General features: G+C 36.5%; 1 protein-coding gene across 2 annotated transcripts; it reads right to left on the bottom strand.

The window, feature by feature from the left end:
• Positions 1-1,673: 1,673 nt before the first annotated feature.
• On the bottom strand, positions 1,674-22,228 carry LOC139116178 (WASH complex subunit 3-like). Of its 2 annotated transcripts, none has more exons than XM_070678735.1 (7): positions 22,068-22,228; positions 11,493-11,591; positions 9,259-9,324; positions 8,595-8,726; positions 7,216-7,314; positions 5,064-5,128; positions 1,674-4,279 (listed from the first exon to the last, which is right to left on the bottom strand). In XM_070678735.1, exons 1-7 carry the CDS (start codon positions 22,116-22,118, stop codon positions 4,186-4,188), a joined length of 606 nt encoding a protein of 201 aa, XP_070534836.1. In that variant the 5' UTR covers positions 22,119-22,228; the 3' UTR covers positions 1,674-4,185. The 2 variants fall into 2 exon arrangements, with proteins under 2 accessions (XP_070534836.1, XP_070534845.1); XM_070678744.1 differs by having other exon boundaries at positions 7,216-7,311.
• Between the last annotated feature and the right edge of the window lie 1,969 nt (positions 22,229-24,197).

The raw sequence follows: 24,197 nt of genomic DNA, 5'->3' as shown, positions 1-24,197 counted from the left end.
AAAGTGAGGCATATATTCAACTCTTCTCTCACATTCACATCGCATCGGTCAAATAATTAAGAAATCAAACATTGAGCAGATGATATAATTTAGAATTAAGAGAAAACTGTCACAGTAAAGCAAGTATGCCAACACCAACAATCGCGATGAAAATGTGTTTTTGTAACCAAGGAAACTTCATTCTGAAAGGGGAAACAATTTTCAACATCAGTGGAATAAAAAGTAATTAGAATAAGCCTATAATGTGGTTTCAAAGATGGATAGGATAATATTTTGAGGAATTTTTTCTTTTAATTTAGATTTGCTGCTTGTTCTGTGGAATGTGCCTACATGTACCATACTGGTATGAAGGTTAGGTGACAAGCATTTTAAGGACGTTTCAAAAATCATGCTCTCACAGTGTGAAAAAAATTAAAATGGTAGCTTTATAAGCACTGCATCCAAAGATGTTTTCCTCACCCAGTCGAGTAATGTTTTGGCTCCATGGAAAATAATATTAACTGTCTCACAAAAGCAGTGTTCTCCAACAATAAAGAGAGATTATCCACAACTTGGACGTCTACGTCTGCTCTTCAGTGCAACATCATGGGTCTATGTAAATTCAAGGCCTAAAATTTAATGTGGAGGGGCTTAGGGAAATCGCTTAATCTCATAATGCAGGTATAGCCTTTGAGCAGATTTTCAGACTCAGAAAACCTACCAATCTGTGTGGGTCAACAGCTGGGCCAGTGGTACAGGGCATATGTTCAAACACGGTCACTCCACAAAGAGTGACAATGGTTCAAACCCACTGAAATATAATCATTGAGTTTTCAATGTCACAAATTATACATTAGAATACTCTAATTTTGTTTTTTGTAGATTTGGCAGAAAAAAAGTGTGGTGATACTTTGAATTTAAATTTTGTGTACCTATCAAGTCACTACATTTTGAAGGCAATTCTTAATTTTTATTCTTAGTTATCAAAGAGGATCACCGAATTATCAGATTTGGATTAACTAAAGCCTGCTGTGTGGTCTGCAATTTATACATTGAACTCACCTAATGAATAAAGCAACTCAATAAACCAGCACTTGAAATCCCTGTCAAAACAAAGCTGGTTTTACACTGTTCTGTTTTTGCATTTTGCAAAGTTGCTCTATCAAAGTTTGTTAACAATTTCTGATCATATGATTTATCTATGACTACTATATAGCAGGTAAACTTCATGACACATTCCAGCAGCTCTGAGTAGGGAAGCAAACTTATTGAACAAAACGTTTGTTTATGCCAAGGTCGTTCACACCACACAAATGACCTTGAGGTTAAAAGCCTGATATATCACTGTACCTGCACTGCTGTACTGCCATGAATCAATGATCTCTTTTGAACCTTAGTTTCTAGTTCTGCTGACTTTTGACATTTTTTTACAAAATAAACAGCACAATAACCTACAAATACTTCCAGATTAAAATATCATTAGACTCAATGTTTTTGCCATTTCAATGGTTGGAGAAAATGTTGTCTTTGTATTAGCCAATCACCTTTCAGTGCCATACTGGGCATCCTGTGTTGGAAAATCCTTGTGGAAATTTACAGATTCATGAAAATCTTTTTTTATATCTTGACATTAAAGACAGACAATTATGTATAAATGTTCCCCTGTAAAGACTTGACACATTGCAAGCGACACATTTGTATTTAAAATTTATTTTCACTGATATATCTTACATTGCACAATTTTTACATGCTTCTGAGGGAAATCTCAATACTTAGGCATTAAATCTGAAAAGTTAAAATGTATAATTGATGTGCCCTTAACTTGTAATTCTTTGCTCAACTTGGAAGAGTCAATGTTGTACAGATAGCATTGTTGCACGGTTGTGTGATACATGAAACAGCCAATTTACATGCTGTCAATTATTTAAATTTATGCAAATGACACAATTTCTTCATTTAACCTTTTCACCCCAATTCCCAGTATACAGGTCCACACTTACCATTGATAACAATGGGTTTGGACCAAACCATGGTGGTGAAAAGGTTAATGCTGAATCCCTCTAGCAAACTTTCCAAGCAAAACTCAGTATCATTTACATTTATCTCATGATACGCAGTACCGGTATTTTATTTTTCTCTGATGAAAAATAAATTATAGTTTTAATCTCTCATATCCCAATGAACAAATTGCATTTCACATGTCTGTTTTTCTCATCAAGTGCCCCTATGGTCAGTGATGACAGCAATATGAGTATGTAGCAAATATGATTCTATCAATGGGACAGTTTTCCCTCGCACTTGATGGAGTAGTTCTTTGTACCTTGAAATTGTTCTTAAAATAGAGGCGTACTATTTCCACACATTTCCCAACAACCAATGAAATTATATATGTCTCTTTTTTTCATGCATTTCTCCAACAAAAGTCTCATGTAACCTGAATAATGGGTTAAAGTCTGAATTCAAATGGACCACAGTATAAACAAATCCATGTGCGCAAAGCACACAGAAATACATGTATTTCCATACACGTTTGTCCTTGTTGGTTTGTTTCTACTGCCAGCAATTCATCTTTTAGGTTAAATCTGTAGAACAGTGCACATTCTAGTCAATTTATTCAAGAGTAGAACATGCACAGAAACCAGTGCATATCTTTATTTGTGTGTGCACAGGTATTTTCGATTGGGAGAGTTACTATTCATTCATATGCATGCTTGGACCACAAGCTTGTGCAGTATCTATGGTATTCTGCAGCAAAATATAAAAAAGTCCCTCAGCTCTTGTTGTGAAATATAAGTTACTATTATTGACTTTATCTTTGCTTCACTTGTACTTTATATAAAGAAAATAAGTTTCTTCTCCAAATTCATTGGAATTCAGTAAAGTAGCTCTGAAAAAATGTCCCGTAGAGTTTTTGAACAGAAAGACTGTAATACCGCAAAAACAAACTCTGGATTAAGTATTCTACAGGGTGTAACTGAGAATGTGTATTGTATCAAACGATGTGTGAAAATGTTTTTTCCAGCAAAGACACCAGTGAAGCGGGCAATTTTTCAGCCATTTTGAGGGGCTCTTCTCTTGACTTTGTAACAGGTTTCCAGGTATTTGATCTTCAGCAAATTTACAACACATATTGTAGATTATGGGCTTGATTACAGACCCCATAACTGTTACTTCTGACTAACTTTCTTCAGGTTTTTGTTGCATGTGTCAGCCACAGTTTCTAAGTCTACTTCCCATAGCATGTAGAAATACCCAGTACTCAGCTTGTCAACATCAAGTATTGATATCATTCCTGCATAATAGTGTCCATAATCAAATAAGGTCTGGACAGTTGTCAACAATATCAATGCTTGTAAGTCTAACACACTTATAGGCTACACTGACAAGTCAAAGACTGGATATTTCAAAACTGATGTGGGAAGTAGACCAGATACTGTAGTGTGTAAAATGGAACAAAAACACTGAAAAGATTTTCAGAAAGTTACTGTAGCTTCAAGTACAATCATTTTGGAATATCTACTACAGTCCACAAAAACTGACTGTAGTTGGGCTGAAGTTGACCGTATATTTCCACTGTGGCAATCTGAGTATCCTAGGTCTGGTAAAACTGTCACTGAATGAGAAGACCAACCCTTCTAACTGCCAGACTTTGAACCATCCTATTGTTTTAAGTGTGTAGGCTGAACCACTGTATACAGAAATGGGGTGAAAGGCTGAAATATGATCAACTTCTTTCTAACAGCACTTTACTTTCACTAAGACAACATATTCCCTGATGATATAATACTTAAAGTACCTGGTCTTTTTTATCAGTTGACAGTAGTCTGATCATAACCAGTGAAGTACTTGAAGCCAACTTAAAAGTTAAAGTACCAAGAAAATCATTATGACACATAGCTCTGTGACATACACTATCATTATCTGGTCAAGTCAGTCAAAATAACCATGTTTTGTATGTTCTAGCAAGAAATGTCAGTGACAATCATGTCTATGTATGCTTTTTGATGGTTTTCAAATGGTCAGGTCTGTTAACCCTTTGAACCCTGACCTTTGACATCTAATTTTTTTTACCTATAAACAATGTTCCGAGAGTCAAGATATTTTATGCTTTACTGGTAATAACAGAACTTGACCAGATACCAACATATGAACCTGGGTAGGAAAAGGGTAAATGAAAAAAATAGAACATGTATTCTAAGTTTTCTTCTAGTCATCGCTGAAACTACTTTGGCTGTCATCATCGCTGAAGTCACTGTCACTCCCTCCTGCTTCTTTGGGTGGTGCTGGAGCGTTAGGGTCACTGAAACAGAGCAAATTTTGACAATAATTATGGATTTTACTGACAAAGGAGTCTATCATAACTGTTTTACAGCATATGTCAATATACTCTGACATGGGATATGACCCCTGTGGGCCCCTAATCTTACAACATTTTTGAACCCAATGAGTCAAATTTGGAAAGTTGAAATTCTTGTCATCAGCCCTTTTAATGTTAATGTTTGGTAAAAGTTTTCCTGAGTCAAAGACTTTTTTAAGTCAGAGGCATTTCAATTTAGCGAAAAGGGTACATCTCCAATTTTCCTGGATTAACTAACAGTATCAATAAAATTTTGAAATTTGAGTTACTTTGTTTCTGAATGCATTGGGCATTGCTTGCAGCACTAGATTCTCAAACACCAGAATAAGAAATACAGTCCCAGACTCCATGTAGTGTGTATATTGTATCTGTCTATCGATGTTAGTTTTCCAAGATACGAGTCAGAAATTATATAGAGCAGATTATGAGATGATCATGTTGGTATTCAAGGGGCTAGTGCTCATTTAGTTCATAAACACTGTGGTGAAGTAATTACGGAACTGTTTCTTGTTGGCATTGTGTTGATAATGTAAATAACATAACCACCCAGTGATTGTCTATTTCAAAATAAAATCTAGTAGTGATCATCAAATCAGTCTGCCAAAATACTTCAGACAATGATCAGATGATCAATCAATCAATCACAATCAATCAATCAATCAATCATCATCAGTCAATCAATCAATCAATCAATCAATCAATGATGATGTGATCATTCTGTACTTACTCTAAGATGTCCGGATCAACTCCTTCACTTTGCATTTTTAACTTAATAGCCTGTGCTGGAATACCCTGAAGGAAATAAAAATATCATTAAAGTTTCCAATGTTACAATTGCTATGCATGCAACTCTGTTTTATGTCCCTGTATCTCTATGTGTAACTTTTGAGAGAATTGTTCATTCCATTTACTCCATGTATAAGGATGATTTTTCAGGTGTACTCTCTGAAACATGGTGAAATACTTAGTATTTGGTTGTAAAGTTTACGTTGCAATTTAATGTGCCACAGGGAACTGAATTTCTTTTGCCTAATTGTAGTCTTACTGGAAACATTGTGTACACTAAATTTCTGTGATTGTGGACAATTTTTCCTGAAATTGTTATGGTGCCAGCAGAAGATGTAAGTTGATAGAAATAAATGTTCAAGTGACCCTAAACTTTATAGATTTTTTCTCAGTATTTATGTTCTATATGTTTAAAATGTTTCTTGGTATATGTGTAATATATTGAAGTCCTCAGTTTTCAGCATACCACACACTGTTCTGGCCTACATGTGTTTTGTAATTGGATTAAACTAAAGGTATATGTAATTGGACACTGGATGGCGCTCTTCATAAGAACTTGTCACTTGACTGCTTATTTGAAACAAAGAGCAGAGAGTAGACACAGCAAAATGATTGGAAACAATTGATAGACATGGACCACAGGTATCATCAGTATCAATTTGGAAAAGTTACTGACATTTTCTTGTTTGGCTTTGATTTAGATAATGTCAAATTTTACAGGGATTAGGTTTGTAAGGTAACAACTGGGTGTAATTCAATGCATTTTCCATGACTTGTATTCAGTTCAGTTTGATTGATCTAATGGTGGATAATTCTATGAAAATTGATGTTTTTAGTTCTTGACATATACTGTACTATATATAGATTTTCTCTTTTTTTGTGTGAAAATGTTGTATAAAACCTGTGGAGTGGCAAGTATATTTCTATAATGAAAATTTGCAAGAAACCACAAGAGCAAACCAGAAATATGATGTTTTGATCAAACATTGTCATATTGGATCTACATACATATTGTCACGATGTTCCATGCCATGAGTTGGCTCACACTGGAGAGTTTGTGTAGGGCCTGAGTCACTGTAGGTTTTAAGGAGACTTCAGGTAGGTTGCGCCTCAAAAATGAAAGACTTAACTTTTCTCCAACTTTCAACCATTTTCTTTCAAAATCAAGAATACAAATCGGGGAACATCATATCAATTTCGGTACTAGAGAAAAATTATTTGAATTCAAAATGGCCACCATCTCTCTGTTATCTCTATGGGGAAATAAATTCCTGAATTTCACAAACCTAAGCAGGTGCAAACTTTATTTTCTCAATAAGCTTCAAAATGAACCAAAACAAGTGGTATGCCAATAGAATATTGCAAACGTTTGGAAGTCTCAATATATGTCACCAAGGCACATTCTACCTTAAGAGAAGCAACAGAGTTACACTGTATTGGGCCAGACTCTAACACTTTAAGTCTTGGTGTGAAGAAGACTACAGATGGACCTCAAAGTTTCTTCAGACCATGGAATATGTGATGAGAAGTTATATTGGGCCTGGTCCCAGTTGATGTACTGGCAGTTGATTTTTCTTAAGGGTCTCACGGAAGTCAGGGGTCTTAGGTACTTTTTATTATGTGGGCCTGTGGCAGGCACTGACTTCAGATGAAAAGTTTTGATACAGATCAAATATATTCCCCAAAGAGGATGGCATCAGCCCTGTTTAATTGCAACTGTGAGTCATAGCTATCATTTGGTATCATTACCGTGTGATTATTTTTATGGTTGCATATTCGAGTGCAATATTCTTAGACACATGAACAGTGCACCTCCATAGCATTACACTTTGCATTTCATACTTAGTACGCCCCTCGAAAGTGAAAGACTTCAACTTTTGCTCAAAATTTCTGCAATTCGAAAAAGTAAGATGGTGAAACTTTTTCTTACTCTACGAGCTTTAAAACAAGCCCCAACAAGTGGTAGACCAAACAATAATTGTAAAAAATTGAGTCTGAATATCTATCCCTGAGGGACATTCTACCTTAAACATAAACGGTAATTTCCTTACATCAAAGTGTTCATTAATAACATTAGAAGTAATGATACTTACTACATTCAGCATTTTAAAATAGTGCGCAAATCTGGGATCCCGTGAGACAGGGTTGTCTGAAGCCACTGGTTCTGCTGCCGCCGGCTCTTCTGAAGTCTGCAGAAAATTTTATGGGAAGAATTCTATAATGATATTGTGAAGGTGTATGTGAGTTCTGGTAGTAAATTTGCTGAGGCCTAACCTGTTCACACCCAATTTACTGTAAACAGGTCCAGAGTTGCCATTGATTACAGTGGTTTTGGGCCAAACCATTGCGGTGGAAGGGTTGTCTCGTTGTTTAACCAAGTTTTAATTTCATTGAACGTATCATTCTGTTCATGCCATCTTCCAAAATGTTACAAATTTAGTCAATTTTAGAATAATTATCAATAGGAAGTGTATTTCTGATATTTCTAGAATGAATGTCTAGGTTCAGATTTTTAACTGCCACTGATCAGCTGCACGGATGACATAAGAAAATCAAACTGAAGTAGAGAAAGATAATTTTGACTGCAAGTATGCTGAAAATTGAGCAAAATTTCAACTGAGCGCAACATGGCAGTCGTCCAGTGTAGCTCCAAAGAATGAGAATAATTAAATTGTACCGTGCCTACAACGGATTGTTGGATGTGAAAAATTGGTTTGCTATTAAAACATTCAAGTCGCCAGACATAAACTGTTCATTATTATGTGTATTAACCCTTTGAGAGCTGTAATTTTTCCCTCCAAAATTTAGGTGCAACATTTTCACACTCTTTGTGATTTTTTCTTAAATTCTTTTGATAATTTTGGACTAAATGGACCTCATTTTACATTGGCTACAGTTTTTGATCAAAATTTTATAAAATCTGAACAAAAATTCATTGGTTATATTTTATCAAGGTGACAGAAATTGACTTTGGCACTCAAAGCCTTAACAGAGTATTGGTATCACATAGGCAAGATATGATGAATTTTTGATGTGTAGTTCCAGAGTAATTTGATTCAGCCATGAAAAATACTGTCAGCATGTTTGAAAGGTGATGCTGTCATCCCTTTTGGCCAACTTAAAAACACATCGGAGACCCAAGTTTTATACAATCATGTTGAGGAGCATTTGTATCCCTTATAGTTGTAAAGGGATACAAATGCTCCTCAACATGGTTGTATCAAAGTATGTATATGTCACATAATGTCTTACAGGCTTTCATAAGTTCAAGGCCACCAACAGTTTGCCTGACTGTGAATGGAAACACTGATTTCGCTAAGTAAATACTCAAAGCTAATCATGCAGAAATATAACAATATCCGCACTTGCTTCCCTCAACATGTATCACAACTTGGGTGTATGAGCTTACATGTTTGCTTTAATACATGGACTATGCTAATATAATACAGGTTTCTATGATATTTCCACTTACAGATTGACTCTCCTGTGGTGTGGGAGCAGCCTGTGGTGTGCTTGTTGCTGGTGCTTGGCTTGACGGAGCTGTGCTGCCTCCTGAGGGCGCTGTTGCTGCTGTGACATCATCCAGGCCAGGAATGGATGCAAGCTGCATGGAATGGAGGCAAATACTTCTGGTTTAGAGAAAGTTGTTTCGCAGGAAAGATAAAATGCTACTGACAAATGTCTCCCAGAAATATCACACAAAGTTTTTGGAATATATCAGCTTGGCAAATAAGAATACACGCCGTTTTTTTGAAACTTTCAAACTAAACTTGAAATAATTCAACATAGTGCTGATTGCAACTGTAGGATTTTGTAAATATAAAGAATCGTGTGTGCAACATTGTCTGGTTTGCGTCCGTGTTTCTTACTGTAGTTTGTGGTCAGATCATTTGATATGTGATTTCAATTATTTCCACAGTGTAAAATTGACGATAACAACAATCTTCTCTATGTCAACAAAATGAGCAGTACGATATAATTTCTCTTACATTGATTTTGTCATGAATCATGAAAGTGGTTCTGTATAATATTAGATGTTAGTTGATATTCAGTTGATATAAAATCAAATTTAGCATGTAACCTATCTGTGTCTCCTTGCATAATCAATGAATAAAAACACACTGTGTGCTACTTACCTTAGCTTCAAGTATACTTAATGTTGTGTCCAGCTTTTGCATCCTCAGATTGAGGGTTTCAAGTTTCTGAAAAATATAAACAAAAGATCCCGACAGATCTTTATGCTGCAATGTGGCTTGGAAGTCCAATGTTAACCTGTGCACCCCCAATTCCCTGTAAACAGGTCCACAGTAACCATTGATAACAATGGCTTTGGGCTAAACCATGGTAGTGAAAGGGTTAAAGGGCCAGTAGCTGTTTGTTTTGATGACTTTTTCACAATTTTTTTGTTTTTAAAGTCAACTACTGTTTCTTGTTCTACTCCCCCAAGCATGCTGAGATACACAGTATTCAGCTTGTCAGCTCAGCCTGTACATGTGTAGACTGTATTGTTATTGTTGATAAGTGAATTCTGGTCAAGACTAGAATTCAAATGTAAACAGCAAGAGTGCATTTTACACACATAGACATTGTGTTGACAACAAACTACATATTTGGTGTTTAAACATGCTTTGGTGAGTAGAACAAGAGCTTTCAATTCACTTACAAAACAAAATAGTGACAAAAATCATCGACAGTTACAGCTACTTGCCCATTAAATTTGCATATCACTGACGAGAGATTTCCCCTGGACAATAGAAAATTTACAAGGTAAGGCTGATGAACAGAAATTTCCAGAAATTCCCAATTGTCTGGAAGATGTGAGAATGGTCCAACGGTCAGAGGACACACTGTTTATCGGAAATGATGAAAAGATTATGCAAGATACTTTATGATAATAAACCTGTCCACCCAATTCCCTGTCAACAGTCGACCATCACCATTGATAGCAATTGGATTGTGCTAAACCATGGTAGTCAAAGGGAAATTACCCCCTTGTGAATGGTATTTTGGGACTGTAGCCCATCTACCCTCTATTCTTCATAGGACTTATTGTCTGCAATAGTATGGCTGAACGTTTGTTGGGATATCGGGGATGAGGGAGTAATCAACACACCAAGGTAATTGTATACTAGGCATGAATCCTGTGATATGTTGACTTGAACTGCAAATATGAATCTGAAATTTGAGGCGAAATTAAAGTGGGTTCCAAAATGGTTTATATTTATATTCCACTCTTTCTGTTGAAAAAGTTAGGAACTTAAATCAGTGTTTCATCATGTGAGGTCAGTGTGGCTGTGTGATACTTGCTTGCAATTGTTCTGTGAGTAAGATATGGCATGTCCACAATGGTTCATGCACTCAATTAAATGTGTATTTTATATTAACCTGTTTATGCTGATTCTAAGTAAACAGGTCCACACATTCATTGATAACAAAAGGTTTGGCCAAAACCCATTTTTGAAAGGTTCAATGGTTCTATTCCGAAAAAAAAGACATGATGTGTTTCTACAGGCTCAGTACATGATGGCAGTATAAACAAACCCTCATGGGTGCAATCGTGTATAAAATACTGTACTTCTATGCACTTGGGCTTGTTTGTACTGTGGGCTATTCAAATTCTAGTTTGACGCATTGGTGCAACACTCATATTCAATCCTAATAATATTGAGTTTTAAGTCTAAATTGAATCCTTTGCTGCAAAGTATAACATACACTGAATGCAATCATTGGCCATTGTGGCTGTGAAAGTAGTTTCTTTGACGGAGTAAAGAAAAAGAAAGACCAACTTGGACATAATACACGGTAAGCACAGTGGTTGTTTGTACCCTTTCACCACCATGGTTTTGTCCAAAACAATTGTTATCGATGTTGATTGTGGACCTGTTTACCTCGAACTGGGGGTGGACAAGTAAGGCGCTGATAGACTTGTCTTGCTGCAAGTGAAGCTGATGGGTGCCTCTCGACTTTGGTAACAAATCTTTCATGGCAACAAACCAGTGAGCTGGTATATCATCATGCACATAGTGTGCGGTGGTCTTTCAATTTATCATAGGTTTTACTGATGAATTATGTAACCAAATTTAAACTATTATTAATTTGTTTTTCAGTAAATAAAGATATTTTCTACATCAATTAAGATACAATGGACACAGCTAATCACATAATCACACAGGCGCTTAGAGTTGACAGTCATATCAACACATTGTGAAAAAAAATTCAACAAAAGCTGTGATAAGTGACACCTTTGACAACAGCTATCTCAAGACCAGCAGTGGTGAGTCCAAAGCTAACCATCCAAACTCTGAAACTGAGGATGGAGGTTGGTAAATGGGCAAATTGTACACACCAAGAGCATGGTTCATGTACTCACCTCTTCACAGACACAGGAAAACTTGTTGAGGAATCTGACTGTGTGGGTGATGAAATGATTGAGAAATGCCAACATCCTCTTCTGGTGAATTGCTTCAACCTGATGAGAAAGATTACAAGTATGTTGAAAGTGAGTTTGTTTTTAGCAAGAAGCAAAAAACAGCATGAAGATGGTAATAATACTCAGCAAACAAATAATCTTTAAGCTTCTAATGTGCTGCACATTGCCAGTACAGAGGCTACAGGTAACACCATGCTCTCATTCAAATCTCTAGGAATATGTCAGTCTTAATAAATCGTTCATTGCCAAATTGCTGATCCCAGTTCTCTACACATCCAATGCTTCATTAAAACTGTTCACAATAATTGAACAGCATTCTTGGCAAGGTGTCCAGGATGGTAAAAAATATGGGATAATGCCTCTTATCGGGGCACCCCTAAACAAGTCCCTTGTTTGGTATTTGTCTATAATTTTGCATATAAATGTATTAAAGCTACCATTTTATATCTTGGTAAGCATATAAAGTAGTCACAGGCTTGTAATTGCATAACCATCAATGTGACAGAGCTTGCCAAAGTTTATTACAGGGTACTTCCATTTACTCTATTAATAATTAAGATATTGATAAGTCCACAGGTTTGGGACATGTCTAGGGTACCCCAGTCATTTCACATAGGATCTCTCTTGATATATTGTATGATGTGTATCATGGAGGCAGTAAGAATTACGCTCATTATCTCCATGCATATAGTCATGTTAGCCTTTGGAGACAGCAACAATGTTGTTTTTGTACCAAATTATTTTACTTGCACTGTATATGGTCACAGTCCCTCTAAACTGTGCACTGGTAAAATTGTAGATCTTAATTTTCACATTCTCATGAAATGAATGGGCTGGATTTGAATTTTACAGCAAATTTGACTTCACAAAGAAAGTGGTATTACACTAAACCGCGTGACTGTTTGTTTAAAAACTACATAGCACTCAGCAATAGTTGGGACAGCTAGCCGTAGTCAATGTGTATTTGTAAAAGTTGGGGGGGGGGCCAAAAGTTTACCTTTGGCCCCCCCCCCCCCAACTTCAGCATTGGGGGGGCGCCCCCCCCCCCCCCCCCCCCCCCCCCCCGGTTCCTACGCCTATGCTGTACACTGTAAAAATTGCTGTACTCGGAATTACTGTAAACTCCCATGCCAGACACTGACCTCTCATTGGGACTGAGCAAAGACAAACCAGTACAGTACTGGTTACATTATTGGTGAATCCATCAAAATGAAATTCAAAGTCACAATAAAATAAAGATGTAAAAGCTCACGCAGTATCTAACCATATAGTATATTGTTTAATTTGGATGGGTATTATGATAGGGATTTCACTAGAATATCTGACCGGGCAGAATTTGTTAGTACAGGGGGAGAACACGCGAGAGGCGTAGGGGGAAAGTGTCACAGGGGCTTTGTCCTATCTTGCATGGAAATTTTTAAGATATTGATGTTTGCAATGGTGCAGTCTGGTGCAATCTGAGAGGTGTTTTTTAATTTTTTTACTAAGTGAAAGTGGGGCAGGTGGGACTAAGGCCTAAACTGTTAGAATACCCCAAGGGGGAGAGCACGAGAGGGGGTTCCCCCTCTCGTATTGGAAAGTTTGAGAAATTGATGTGTTTAATGGTGCAATCTGAGAGGAGTTTCAGTTTATTTTGCACTCGGTAAAACTGTTTGAAAATGACATTGAACACTGATATTTTTTACATTTTTTGCATGATCAGTGTTTGAGTCACAATATTCAACAACCAAACAATGACAATACAATGCCAGTATAACTACTTTCCTGTACTCTTAAACCAAGACATGAACATCTCATTCTATCCAATGCATGTCTATATTTTAACTCTGTAATTTCAAACAAGTATTTTTCAGGTTCAAGCATGCTTTTAAAATTACGATATGTACGGAGTTTGTCTTTTGTGCATACGTCACTGTACCATTCCTGTTTGTACACATCAGATACACGTTGTTTAAAATCAGCTATGAATGATAGAATATCTCCCACCCCTTGTGATAGCCAAACAATGCCATAACCGTATGAACATAAAATAGTTTTAATCTGTGAAGCCCATGATGTGTGGCCATTTTCATCCACTGTAAACATCAATTTGTATGCATGTGAAGCTATTCCGTCTTCTGTGAGTTCAGTGAGGCGCAACCAATACTTAATGCATTTTGTGACTGAATTTATATAAAGAGGATATCTCCCACACTCGCCATCTACTGCTTCATTTGAAGTACTCTGACCCACTCCAAGAAAGTGCTTGCAGAACGTCAAATGAACCCTTTCTATCTCCATGTATTGTTTGAATCCCAAAATATCAGCCCCATACAATGATATTGGCAATATCAGTGTATCAAAAAGTTTAAAGTATACATCTCTGTTAATCATACCAACTTTGCGTTCAAACTTAAAAATTTAAAACATAGCTTTTCGTGCTTGTGCAGCCAAATTACATACAGCTTTGCTCCAAGTATTTCTACAGGATAACAATAAACAAAGATACTTATATGACTAACAACTTCCACAGCTTCTCCATTCATCTTCCACATTTCACTTTTTGCGTTATGTCCCCCTTTGCGAAATACTACAGATTACAGACAGATTACGTCACGGTCATAGCAGCAGCGTGTGCAATCACTTACAGAATGACAGCTCTTGAAACGTAAGAAGCAGGGTAAAAACATGCGGTACCCAATTGTTACATGGCGACCCTAACCTTTTCAAAGCCAAACACAGAAATGAAAAATTAAGAAAATGAAATTTGGCGAAAATTCAATTCAACGAGAACTTCCGTGAGATACACCAGTATTCATGTAACATTCTGCAAGCAAGCATACTTAAATACATTTTGGAACTCATGAAGATTTGTAGAGGTATTTGGTAGAGACAACCGAAAAAACAGAGTCTTTCCTAATGAAAACCCCAATAAACTTAAGCCTCAGCACGCAATAACAAAAAATAATATTTTCCATCGAAAGTGAGGGTGGCTGCCCCATCCAAAACACACACACGCAATGCTGGCCCGCGAGTATTTTTCTATTGACTGGATTCAAATATTCATAATATAATAATAATATTTTTATTGCTTGCTTGTAAATATAGGATTTACATCACATTTGTGGCAATAAAAGTGTGATAAAAAATAAGTTAAAATTTTCTTCAATAAAGATAAAGTATTACAGTATAATAATAGTAGCTAATAATAAATATAACTAGGTATTTCTTTGTTTATATAAAGTAAAAATATAATCAGCAAGTTGTTCATTAAAAGATAACTCTTGTTTTGTTAGTAGAGAAATAAGCTGATTTTCAGTATCGTCGTTTGGGAAATTGATTTTACTGAAAAAGTTCTTTCTTTGGACTTTGTATTTCTGACAGACTAATAAAAAGTGTGTTTCATCTTCAATACTGTTGGTGTTACACTGATTGCAGTATCTTTCAGTAATTGGGGTTTTTGGAACAGTGTGTCTCCCTTTTTCAATTGCTAGATCATGATTGCTAATGCGAAGTTTGGTGAGCAATTTTCTTTTCTCACCTTGCAACTGTGTTAAGTAGGGTTCTAATCTAAAATTACGTTTTATTTTGGCATACATTCTTAGTTTACTATTTTCATCAGTGATCAACTTTTTCCAAAAGACTTCATAATTGTTTGTTAAATTTGTTTTCATTAAACCAGTTATAACTTTGTGGTGTTTAAGTGATGGAGCTTTATCAAGGAGAAAGTCCATTCCATTGTCTTTAATTAAAGCACTTAAACAGTTAAACCAGGATCTATTGTTAGTGTTGTTTACCATTTGCTCCAGAAAAGCTTCTTTAGCAGATTACAATGTGGCAGTTGTACGATATGAAGCCAGTGTTTAACAATATTAAGTTTGATCTCAAGTAGAAGTGGAAACTGTCCTAGTTCACCCCTCACAGCGGCATTACAAGCTTGTCTATTACACTGTAAAATGTTCTTACAAAATTTGAGGTGAGTTTTTTCAATTGCTGATTTATCCCACTTCTTGTAATCCATGAAATCTTGTCCCCCAAATCTCTGAGCCATACAGTAAAACAGGTTTAATGAAAACATTGAATAGATGTAGGGAAAATTTTATCTTTTTGTTGTGCAATAAATCCTTTTTAAACTATACAAGATTTTGCTGCTTTATCAGCCAAATTTGTAATTGTGTCACTAAAACTACCGTTTGATTTAATTGTCAGTCCTAAGTATGTATAGCTCTTAACAGATTTGATGCATGTACTACCATAGTTAAATAAGTGTTTATCTACCAAAGGAGATTTACTAAAATTAATTGCTTGGGTTTTCTGTAAATTAACATCAAGTTTCCAATTGGAGCAAAATGTGTGTAGTGTATTTAACTCCCTTTGTAGACCTTCTTTTGAAGTAGAGATTAGACTAGGTCATCAGCGTAAAATAATGAGTTACTGGGGTATTATTCACACTGGTGGTGGTATTTACTTTGTCTAGATTCATATGTGTGATGGTCAATGTGTTTTTCATTGTACATTTCTGTTATGAGATTGTGTACCGGTATGTCTTCTATTGTATTTTTTGTGTCATCTGTTGCCAATTTTGTGTAGTATTGTTGATCGTTAAGTTGACATTCTCTTATGTAATCATCAGTGTTTAAAATTGCTGTCCCCGGTCCTTTTTCAAACGGTTTGATGGTTATCTTCTTGTTTTTTGATAGCGTTTTGAACACTATTTGTTCTGCACGTGTCATGTTGTTTTTTTTTGTGGTTCGAATAGGTACGTTAACAATAGCCAATTTTGATGCTTCCAAATAATTTTCTAGTTTTGTTTTCTCGGTTGTATGTGGGATCAATTTCGAGTTCATTTTGACTGGGTGTTGTACGGTCTGTGTCTCATGATATATCGGAGTCTCATTTTCGGAATGTATATTTTATGTCCCCTAACAGATGGATTCTGTTAGGACGATTTGTTGTGGGAATGAATTTTAAGCCTTTGTCAAGTACGTTGATTTCAATGCTGGTGAGTTTGTGTGTCGATAGGTTCTTAATGAATCTGAGTTGTTTGATGCAGTGCTCAATTTTGTTCTATTGTGACTTTTCGTTATTTTTGTCATTCTATGATTCTTGTTTATGTGTTTCCTTTTTTTATCTTTGAACTTGGTCATACTAACACACAATACAAAGCTGTCTCCGGCCATTCTGTCTCTCTCTAATCCTAACCTATCTCCAAGTGTGTACCCCAGAAAACTCTGTTTTCGAAACATAGCGCCAAAGTATCGTAGTGTCACAGCAATCTCACCGCTCCAGTGCGGATAAACACAAGACATGTAAATAACGGGTACGTCTCGCCATGGCTGAGCAACATTTTACACAAAACAGCCAAACATGATATACACTTATATTATACACAATATCACACACAAAACGCAAACAACCCAAATATGAAGTGGAGTTGCTTTCCCTTTACTAGCAAAGACGAACAACAACTGATGAATAATTTTGTCTTTTTTGTCTTTCTTATTTATTTATTTATTAATTAATTTATTTATTTATTTATCTATTTATTTATTTATTTATTTCACATTACAGACATTTGTATCGTATAAAATAAAACAAGTATTGATTACAAGACATAGTGTGTGAGAATACTATTGTTTTACAGTAAAATTCGGAATTATGTTCCTGTTTTGTAAATAATAACGATGGAATTATTGTTAAAAATGTCTAAAATATGAAAGGAGTGTACAAGGTATATGGAAATAAAAAAAAATTATTAAAATCGGACCAATATTGGGCAGTAAGTGGCCAAAAGCGTTGAAACTATAATACCGGGGCGGTCATTTTGGATTTATGCAAATTGGGCGGTTTTCAACTCCACAAATTTTGGAAGACTTTTGATATGTTTTTATATGGGTTTTTCTGAGATGAATGGTGAAAAAATAAATTCTGTTGCAATTTGTGGTGGGTTACCCCCTTTTTTGGCCTAAAATGACTGGAGTACATACCCACTTCCTCCATACCCCCCCCCGAAATCAAATGGTTCTCCCCCAACGGAGACGCAGCGCAGCGTGCTCTGATTTCAGGGCACGCCGTCCGAATGATTAATGACAGACATGGGGCTGCTGCGTCGACAAACACAAATCTATTTCTCATCGGAATAAAAATAGTCATAAGAAACTGGTTAGATTTTCGACTGATTGGGCTCCCCGTTTACAAGAATCAGTCAAAATTCAAGCTCAGTCAGAGCACAATCACCGACGATTTCGGGGCAGGACGATTCCACGATTTCTCATGTTCTATCTACATCTGTAGCTACAAGCCTCCGGGGCTCTGTCAATAGACAGAATCCGGCTATTGACAGGCGCCTGTCAATAGACAAAAATTGGCTATTGACACGCGGGACTTTTTTCGCCATATTTCACCACATTTTAGCGAAATAAACTGTTCTTCTTCTATGTAAATGAAGAAGACATTGTTCTGCCATGTAGTAATTACAAAATAAGTTCTAATACGTCGGAAACAGCACTGATTTACATTTACAAATTATTCTACGTGAAGTAATTCTTCAATTGCAGATACTATGATAGAAGAGTTCAGCACTGCCAAGATATGAGTATAGCACACTGAATTTTGAACCAGAGTTATGAAAATGACTGAACTGTGTCACAATAAGTTTTTTTTATTAAATCAATCGTTTCATTTTTTCTAAGATTGTAGAGACTAAGGTTAAGGATATTAGTAACTTTAAACCAGGAAAAAATACCAATAAGTGGAAAGGATCAAAAGAAATCAACTTATTTATTTCTTTACATGTTACAAAACCAGAAAGTAACACATAATTCTTTAAGGCTAGTTTTACAAGCTTACTTGTCAATGTTTGATGATGAAAAGAAACAAAAAACCACGAATAAACCTCAAAAGCACAAAATTCCAAGCATAGATTACACGATGGTTCAGAATGTTCATTTACAAAGTTCACTCAAAATGTACTTTGAAAACGATAGTATTTTGAGTGTCAAAATTTGACAGCTGAGGGATAGAAATACTGTTTTATTTCTTGTGGCAAAAGTTTGCCACCGGATATAAAATTAGGTGGCAATTATGAAAAATCTGGTGGCAGTTTAACACATCATGTGATCGGTATAATAAAACATTTTGTCATTGCCACATACTCATTCTAATTTATAAATTCTTGAAAATATGGTGAGTACACGTCACAAAAAGTCAACCCATACTGCAGGCCTCGAAAATTTTTTTCAAACTTACTAACCGTGGGACACGTGAATTTCATTTTTACTTGCCCGAGAGGAAAAATTACTAAATTTCTAATAGCTGTACCAGTAATTTGTAACAGAGAGCAAGAGTTTGGCCATATGAAGTGAATTCAAAGAGGGAAAAAACAGATTCAAACATGAACTACATCTTGTTAAAATGAAGGACCATTACCAAATCTGAAATGTCGCAGAAGAAATGTGAGAATACTTAAGTCTTTTCTGTAGATTTGGTCATCCAGAAAACATCTTTGAATTTGGAATTTTTCCACAACCTAATCCAAATTAAAATCTTTGCATAAGAGTAATAAGATTGTGTGATTTACAATGTGCATGGCTGGCTGCTGCTCTTTATTATCAAGCTGAGATCACAGACAACTGCTCTGCTAGTGTTTATCTGCCAATGCATACGCACATGTACATCTTCAACCCTTTTACCTGTTTACATGTTTGCTCACTGAGCACAGCTGTTTTATTTTGATAAATGTATTCGTCAAGAGAGCAGATTCAAGTTTCATTTTCGTTACTCTTCAGTGCAGATTTGTTTTCTGTAAGTGAGAGCCGATCCCTAACAACCAAGGTCACGTAATTTGAAACTATCTGTATCTCACACACTACGTAGCTGCAATATGTGGCCTCCTTGGTCGACTGAGCCCGTTTCGACTACGATGTAAACTTGTACTTTTCAACTGGGTGTTGATTTAATTACGTTGAACAGTAAGCATTGCCGAGATCCATGGCTTCGAATAAGTTTACATCCATTTTAACCAAGCACATGGTGCAAAGACACTATCACGTGAAGCCGATCGATTGTCATACGAGTCACTCACTTGCACAAAGAGAATGGCAACCACTGTCAAGGGCATACCACTTTACGGCACACATACAAAACAGTGAGTTCACTCCGTGTCGTCGGAGAGAACATGTCGCAAAACTCTATTTTTACGACTTTTTGTGTTTTACAACAGCAAGAACGATTATTTTGCGATGTCGGGCGGATTTTCAAGGGTTTTCAGAAAAAACTTCTGAGAGTTGAAGGACTTACAATGATTGTAGGCGTGTACAGACCTAAAGAAATACGTTTTCAAGCTTGAATCGTCCGGAGCTTAGTTGATTCAACCGCTGGTGCACTTGCCCGTCGGACGGGAAGCATACTTTGATTTTACTTGCCCGAACGCAAAGTTCACTGCCACGATCGTCGGGCGATAGGAATTTTTGAGCCCTGTACTGGCTAATGAATTGCAATTATTTATTATTATTTAATGATGGCTGCAGTTTGGCTTTGTTTTCAAAATGTCACAACATGCTTTTATCATGCGCCGTATGACTGCATATGCGGCTATCACATAGGGCAACAACATGTCAAGTGTACAAAAGCTGCTGTCATCGATATGGAGATTAGCCAATCACAAGTTTGGATTCACGCTATGTTTTCATTCATGCCAAATGTCGCAATTAGTTTGGTGTTTTTTTGCTAATGAGTTTTTCCGCCGTCAGACAACCCGTTTTCCTTCATTCAAGCGGCAGGATTGACACATGATGATCCAAAATTTAGTGGCAGAAAAATACCACCAGAAAAAAAATTTGGTGGCAGATTGACAGTTTTTGGTGGCAAATGCCACCATTGCCACCGATTATGAGTGAGCTGTACCGCGGCTACTTACTAAAAGTCTGTTGAAAAAGAGTACTAAATATCGTTGTTTTTCAGGTCAACAAGTGATTGAATCAGAAACATGTGTCATGAAACAGTAAAACAACAACTGATAAATAAGTAACTTTTCTCAAGAGTAACTTGAAACGCCTCGCCTGAAAGAAAATTTCATCCCGTTTCACGGAAACTGACTGCGTATTCGAGCGCCACAGCAATGAACGGTCGGGGAATCCCCGCGAAAAATCACTCACACGTATGTACTCGTCCAAAACACTGATTGTTCACTTTTTAGCAATATGATTCAGCCTGCCAAAATATTTTTATTTTGTAGATAAATAATTGAATTTCTTACTTTTTTATTTCGTTTGTTAATGAAAAGTCATTTTAATATTTTTAGATGCTTTAAAAATTTCAAAACCCGCTAAAAAGCGACTATTTGGCCAAAATTCAAACGAAAAACAGGAAAACCAAGCTCGAATCATGGGCTATTTTTCTATGAATATTCTCAGTCTCTTTAAGCTTATACATGTTACTCTCGTCGATGCACAATTTTTGCATCGAAATTTTTCACTCATTTTCGTTGGTATGACTTTGAAACTCCAGGAAGCGATTGAGAAGAAAGGGTTACCTTGAATTATTGAGGTTTTTGCTGATAATTTGCCAAATTAAATGAGAAAAAACACTACGCAAATTTCCACCCCTTTCATGTTCGTGTGGTACAACATGTGATCATGGAGGTAGTAGGACACTGAGGTTTCTTGCACGGTTGCGCCGATGAAATGGGAAGCTGAAATTTTCGCTCGTAATTTTACAAACGAAATCGTAAATCCACTCAAAACTTCGTATTTTTTTGACATATTTGATACCCATGAGGAACGTAATCCATTCTCCCCTGCACAGTAAAAGGAGATCGAAACGACATGCATGTCAGGACCATAAGGGACGCATGATGTCCGTCAACATCCATCAATCTCGTAATTTACACTGACAGAACAAAAACAATATGATCGAGCATGGACGTTCTAACGTAAATGCATCATTGTCTATCGCATTTTCATGTAAGCCAATACACTCACACGTACGCTCTACGTTCAATTATGTCAATTCAACACGATCTGGTGTTTTCGCTGATGGTGAGTGTGCAACAACGTGAATGGTATGCCATGGAGGTATGCTATAGTCGTTAAATAACACTGATCACGTGGTGTGACAAAATAGTTTTACGGAAGTTGTTGACGGAAATTACGTCAATTTCGCCTCTCCCAACTCTATAAGCTTCCTCAGTTACGTAACTTCGTCGCTAAAAACCCAATAGAGTGAAGTTGCTTTCGAAATGACATAGCGCCGCGTGTTATGATCAATTCAAAACCTATGTTTTTGTTTGACGATTTTACAGATTTTCTGCGAGCATTCAGACGCCACGATCTTCTGAATTATGGTAGTGCTCGACCTCACTGCAGGTAAAGAAAAAGCCCTGTGGAACGTTTGTGCTTTCAAGAACATTACAGATCGGTGGTGCCACCCCTTTTCTTGTTTGTGTACGTTCTCCCGTTTAATATAATTAGAGCCCACATTACCATTCACTGGGATACCATATTTCCACTGTCACAAGCCTCACATTCAGCCACGTACCTTGGTTAAATCGACCCCCGATCCAACAATTGGCAACCCGTCTTCGTCCATTGCGGAAAACTGGGCAAGTAGCTCGTACGTCAATGAAATCCGGACAGATAGTCTGAGAGTCTATCATTCAGCGACCTCATTTGGCCTGAAAGCTCTTCCTGGTGAGAGGGGTCACCGTGTGGCGGCGCTCTTGCTCGAAGATGACCCCCTAAGCTAGCGCTGCAGAGCTCTATTTCCACGACCTGCCCGTAGCTGCTCCTGAGTCCACCCGCTGTTTTCGATTGGCTTCGATTCCTTTCAAATTTTGCTATAGGAATATTTTCAGAAATTATCCATGCTAAAATTGCCATGACCTTTTACAAACCTAAGACATACCAAGTGACTGCAAGTTTCTTATAAATCAAAGCAAAACTAAGTACATTGTTATGAATTGGCTCGTCTTGGTAAACAAGTTTTTCTAAGGTCTTTGCTGGTAGGCATAGGTAAGCACTGTAGGTAGGTAGGAAGGTAGGTGAGATGGATAGATACTGTGGAATACTTTATTTTCACTTGAAATTTATTTTCACTGGACCTTTTTTCCACTAAAATAAAATCTAAGTGAAAATTTTAATTTCTAGGCTTTGCATATAGTCAGACTAGACAAAGTGAAAATAAGATCACAGTGAAACATTGAAAATCTGTTTTCAATTTAAATTAATTCCAGTGAAAATAAAATAGTCCAGAGTAGATAGATAGATAGATAGATAGATAGATAGATAGATAGATAGATAGATAGATAGATAGATAGATAGATAGATAGATAGATAGATTGACAGATAGATAGATTCTCACATGTTTTCTTTCCTCTAGGTTTCTTTATTAAGACGACTTTGGTATTCGGTATACTGGTCCGCAGGATTGACCTTATCGAGATAATAGCTAGTATCAATAGGAAATTTTCTCCTCCCTCCAATAAGTTTCCCATTTCCCTCAAGGAAGTCTCCCCTTCCCTCTCTCGACCAAAACAAACCCAAAACCGGAACCAACAAAACAAGCACATAAATGAAACCACAAAAACACCAATCAAAACATAACAAACAAATAATCAACCGATGATGCAAATAAGCAAACAAGTTGTTTATCCTGGCTTCCCAGTGTTCAGATTAACAGAGTTATTGGTTGCCCCTGAAGTAATGTGATAAACTGTGATAAATGGTGTGCATTCGACAAAACAGTAGGCCTATAGGTCATATCAGAGATCTACATAAAACTTTTCAACCGGTTATTTCGAGAAATAACTTTTCCTCAGAGTATTTCTGGTAGTCTGCTTTTTTCACGCACCGCGCGCCTATCTTTAGATGTCATGGTTACATTTGTGACTTATCCGATACGTCTGATCAGTGTAGTGTTAAGGGACAGTCATTTCCAGAATTTAGCATTCACGATGCAAAGTTCGACTAATTTCAGATCCGTTGAAAACCGAACCTCACATCGTAAATGCTGACTTCTGGAAATGATTCTCCCCGTACATTGACCATTCTCCCGTACCTTGAATTGAAACCTTAGTGTAAGTCTGAATGGACTTTTTTTCAAATTATCTCACATTGCATTGCTGCTGCTTTAAATTCTTCATGTGCAACTGAAACAAAATTTAAAAAAATATCTTTATATGTGTGAAGACACTTTGCGATTGGAACGTGCGATTGTAACGATTTCTTACCGACTGAATGGTGATAAAAGGTCCTACAATTTTACTTTTTCCATATTACTACATCATGTAGAGTGTTCTTTCATTTCCATGGAAAAGCTGTCTAAAGTGTTCATTTTCTTCTTCAAAAGTATTTTCTGTACAAATTTAAACCAAGATGATGTTTTATTGCCAATGCAATTATCAAAACTTCTGCTACAAGTTCTTGAGAACTTTCTTCCGACCATTCGACTAATGTAAGTTGATCTGACGACGATAGCTAAATAGAAGAGTGAGCAAATATAAGAATCAATATGTAAAGCACCAGTAGCTATAACATTCGATAATATTTTAAACTATTCGTCTTCTGTGTCTCAATTAATATTACAAGTTCTTGTTCTACCCCTCCCAAGCATGTTGAAACACTCACTATTTGGCATGTAAACACAGCGTCCATATGTGTAGAATGCACT

The sequence above is a fragment of the Ptychodera flava genome, chromosome 2 (assembly GCF_041260155.1).
Source record: "Ptychodera flava strain L36383 chromosome 2, AS_Pfla_20210202, whole genome shotgun sequence".
NCBI lineage: Eukaryota > Metazoa > Hemichordata > Enteropneusta > Ptychoderidae > Ptychodera > Ptychodera flava.
This window is presented reverse-complemented; position numbering and strand designations above follow the sequence as displayed.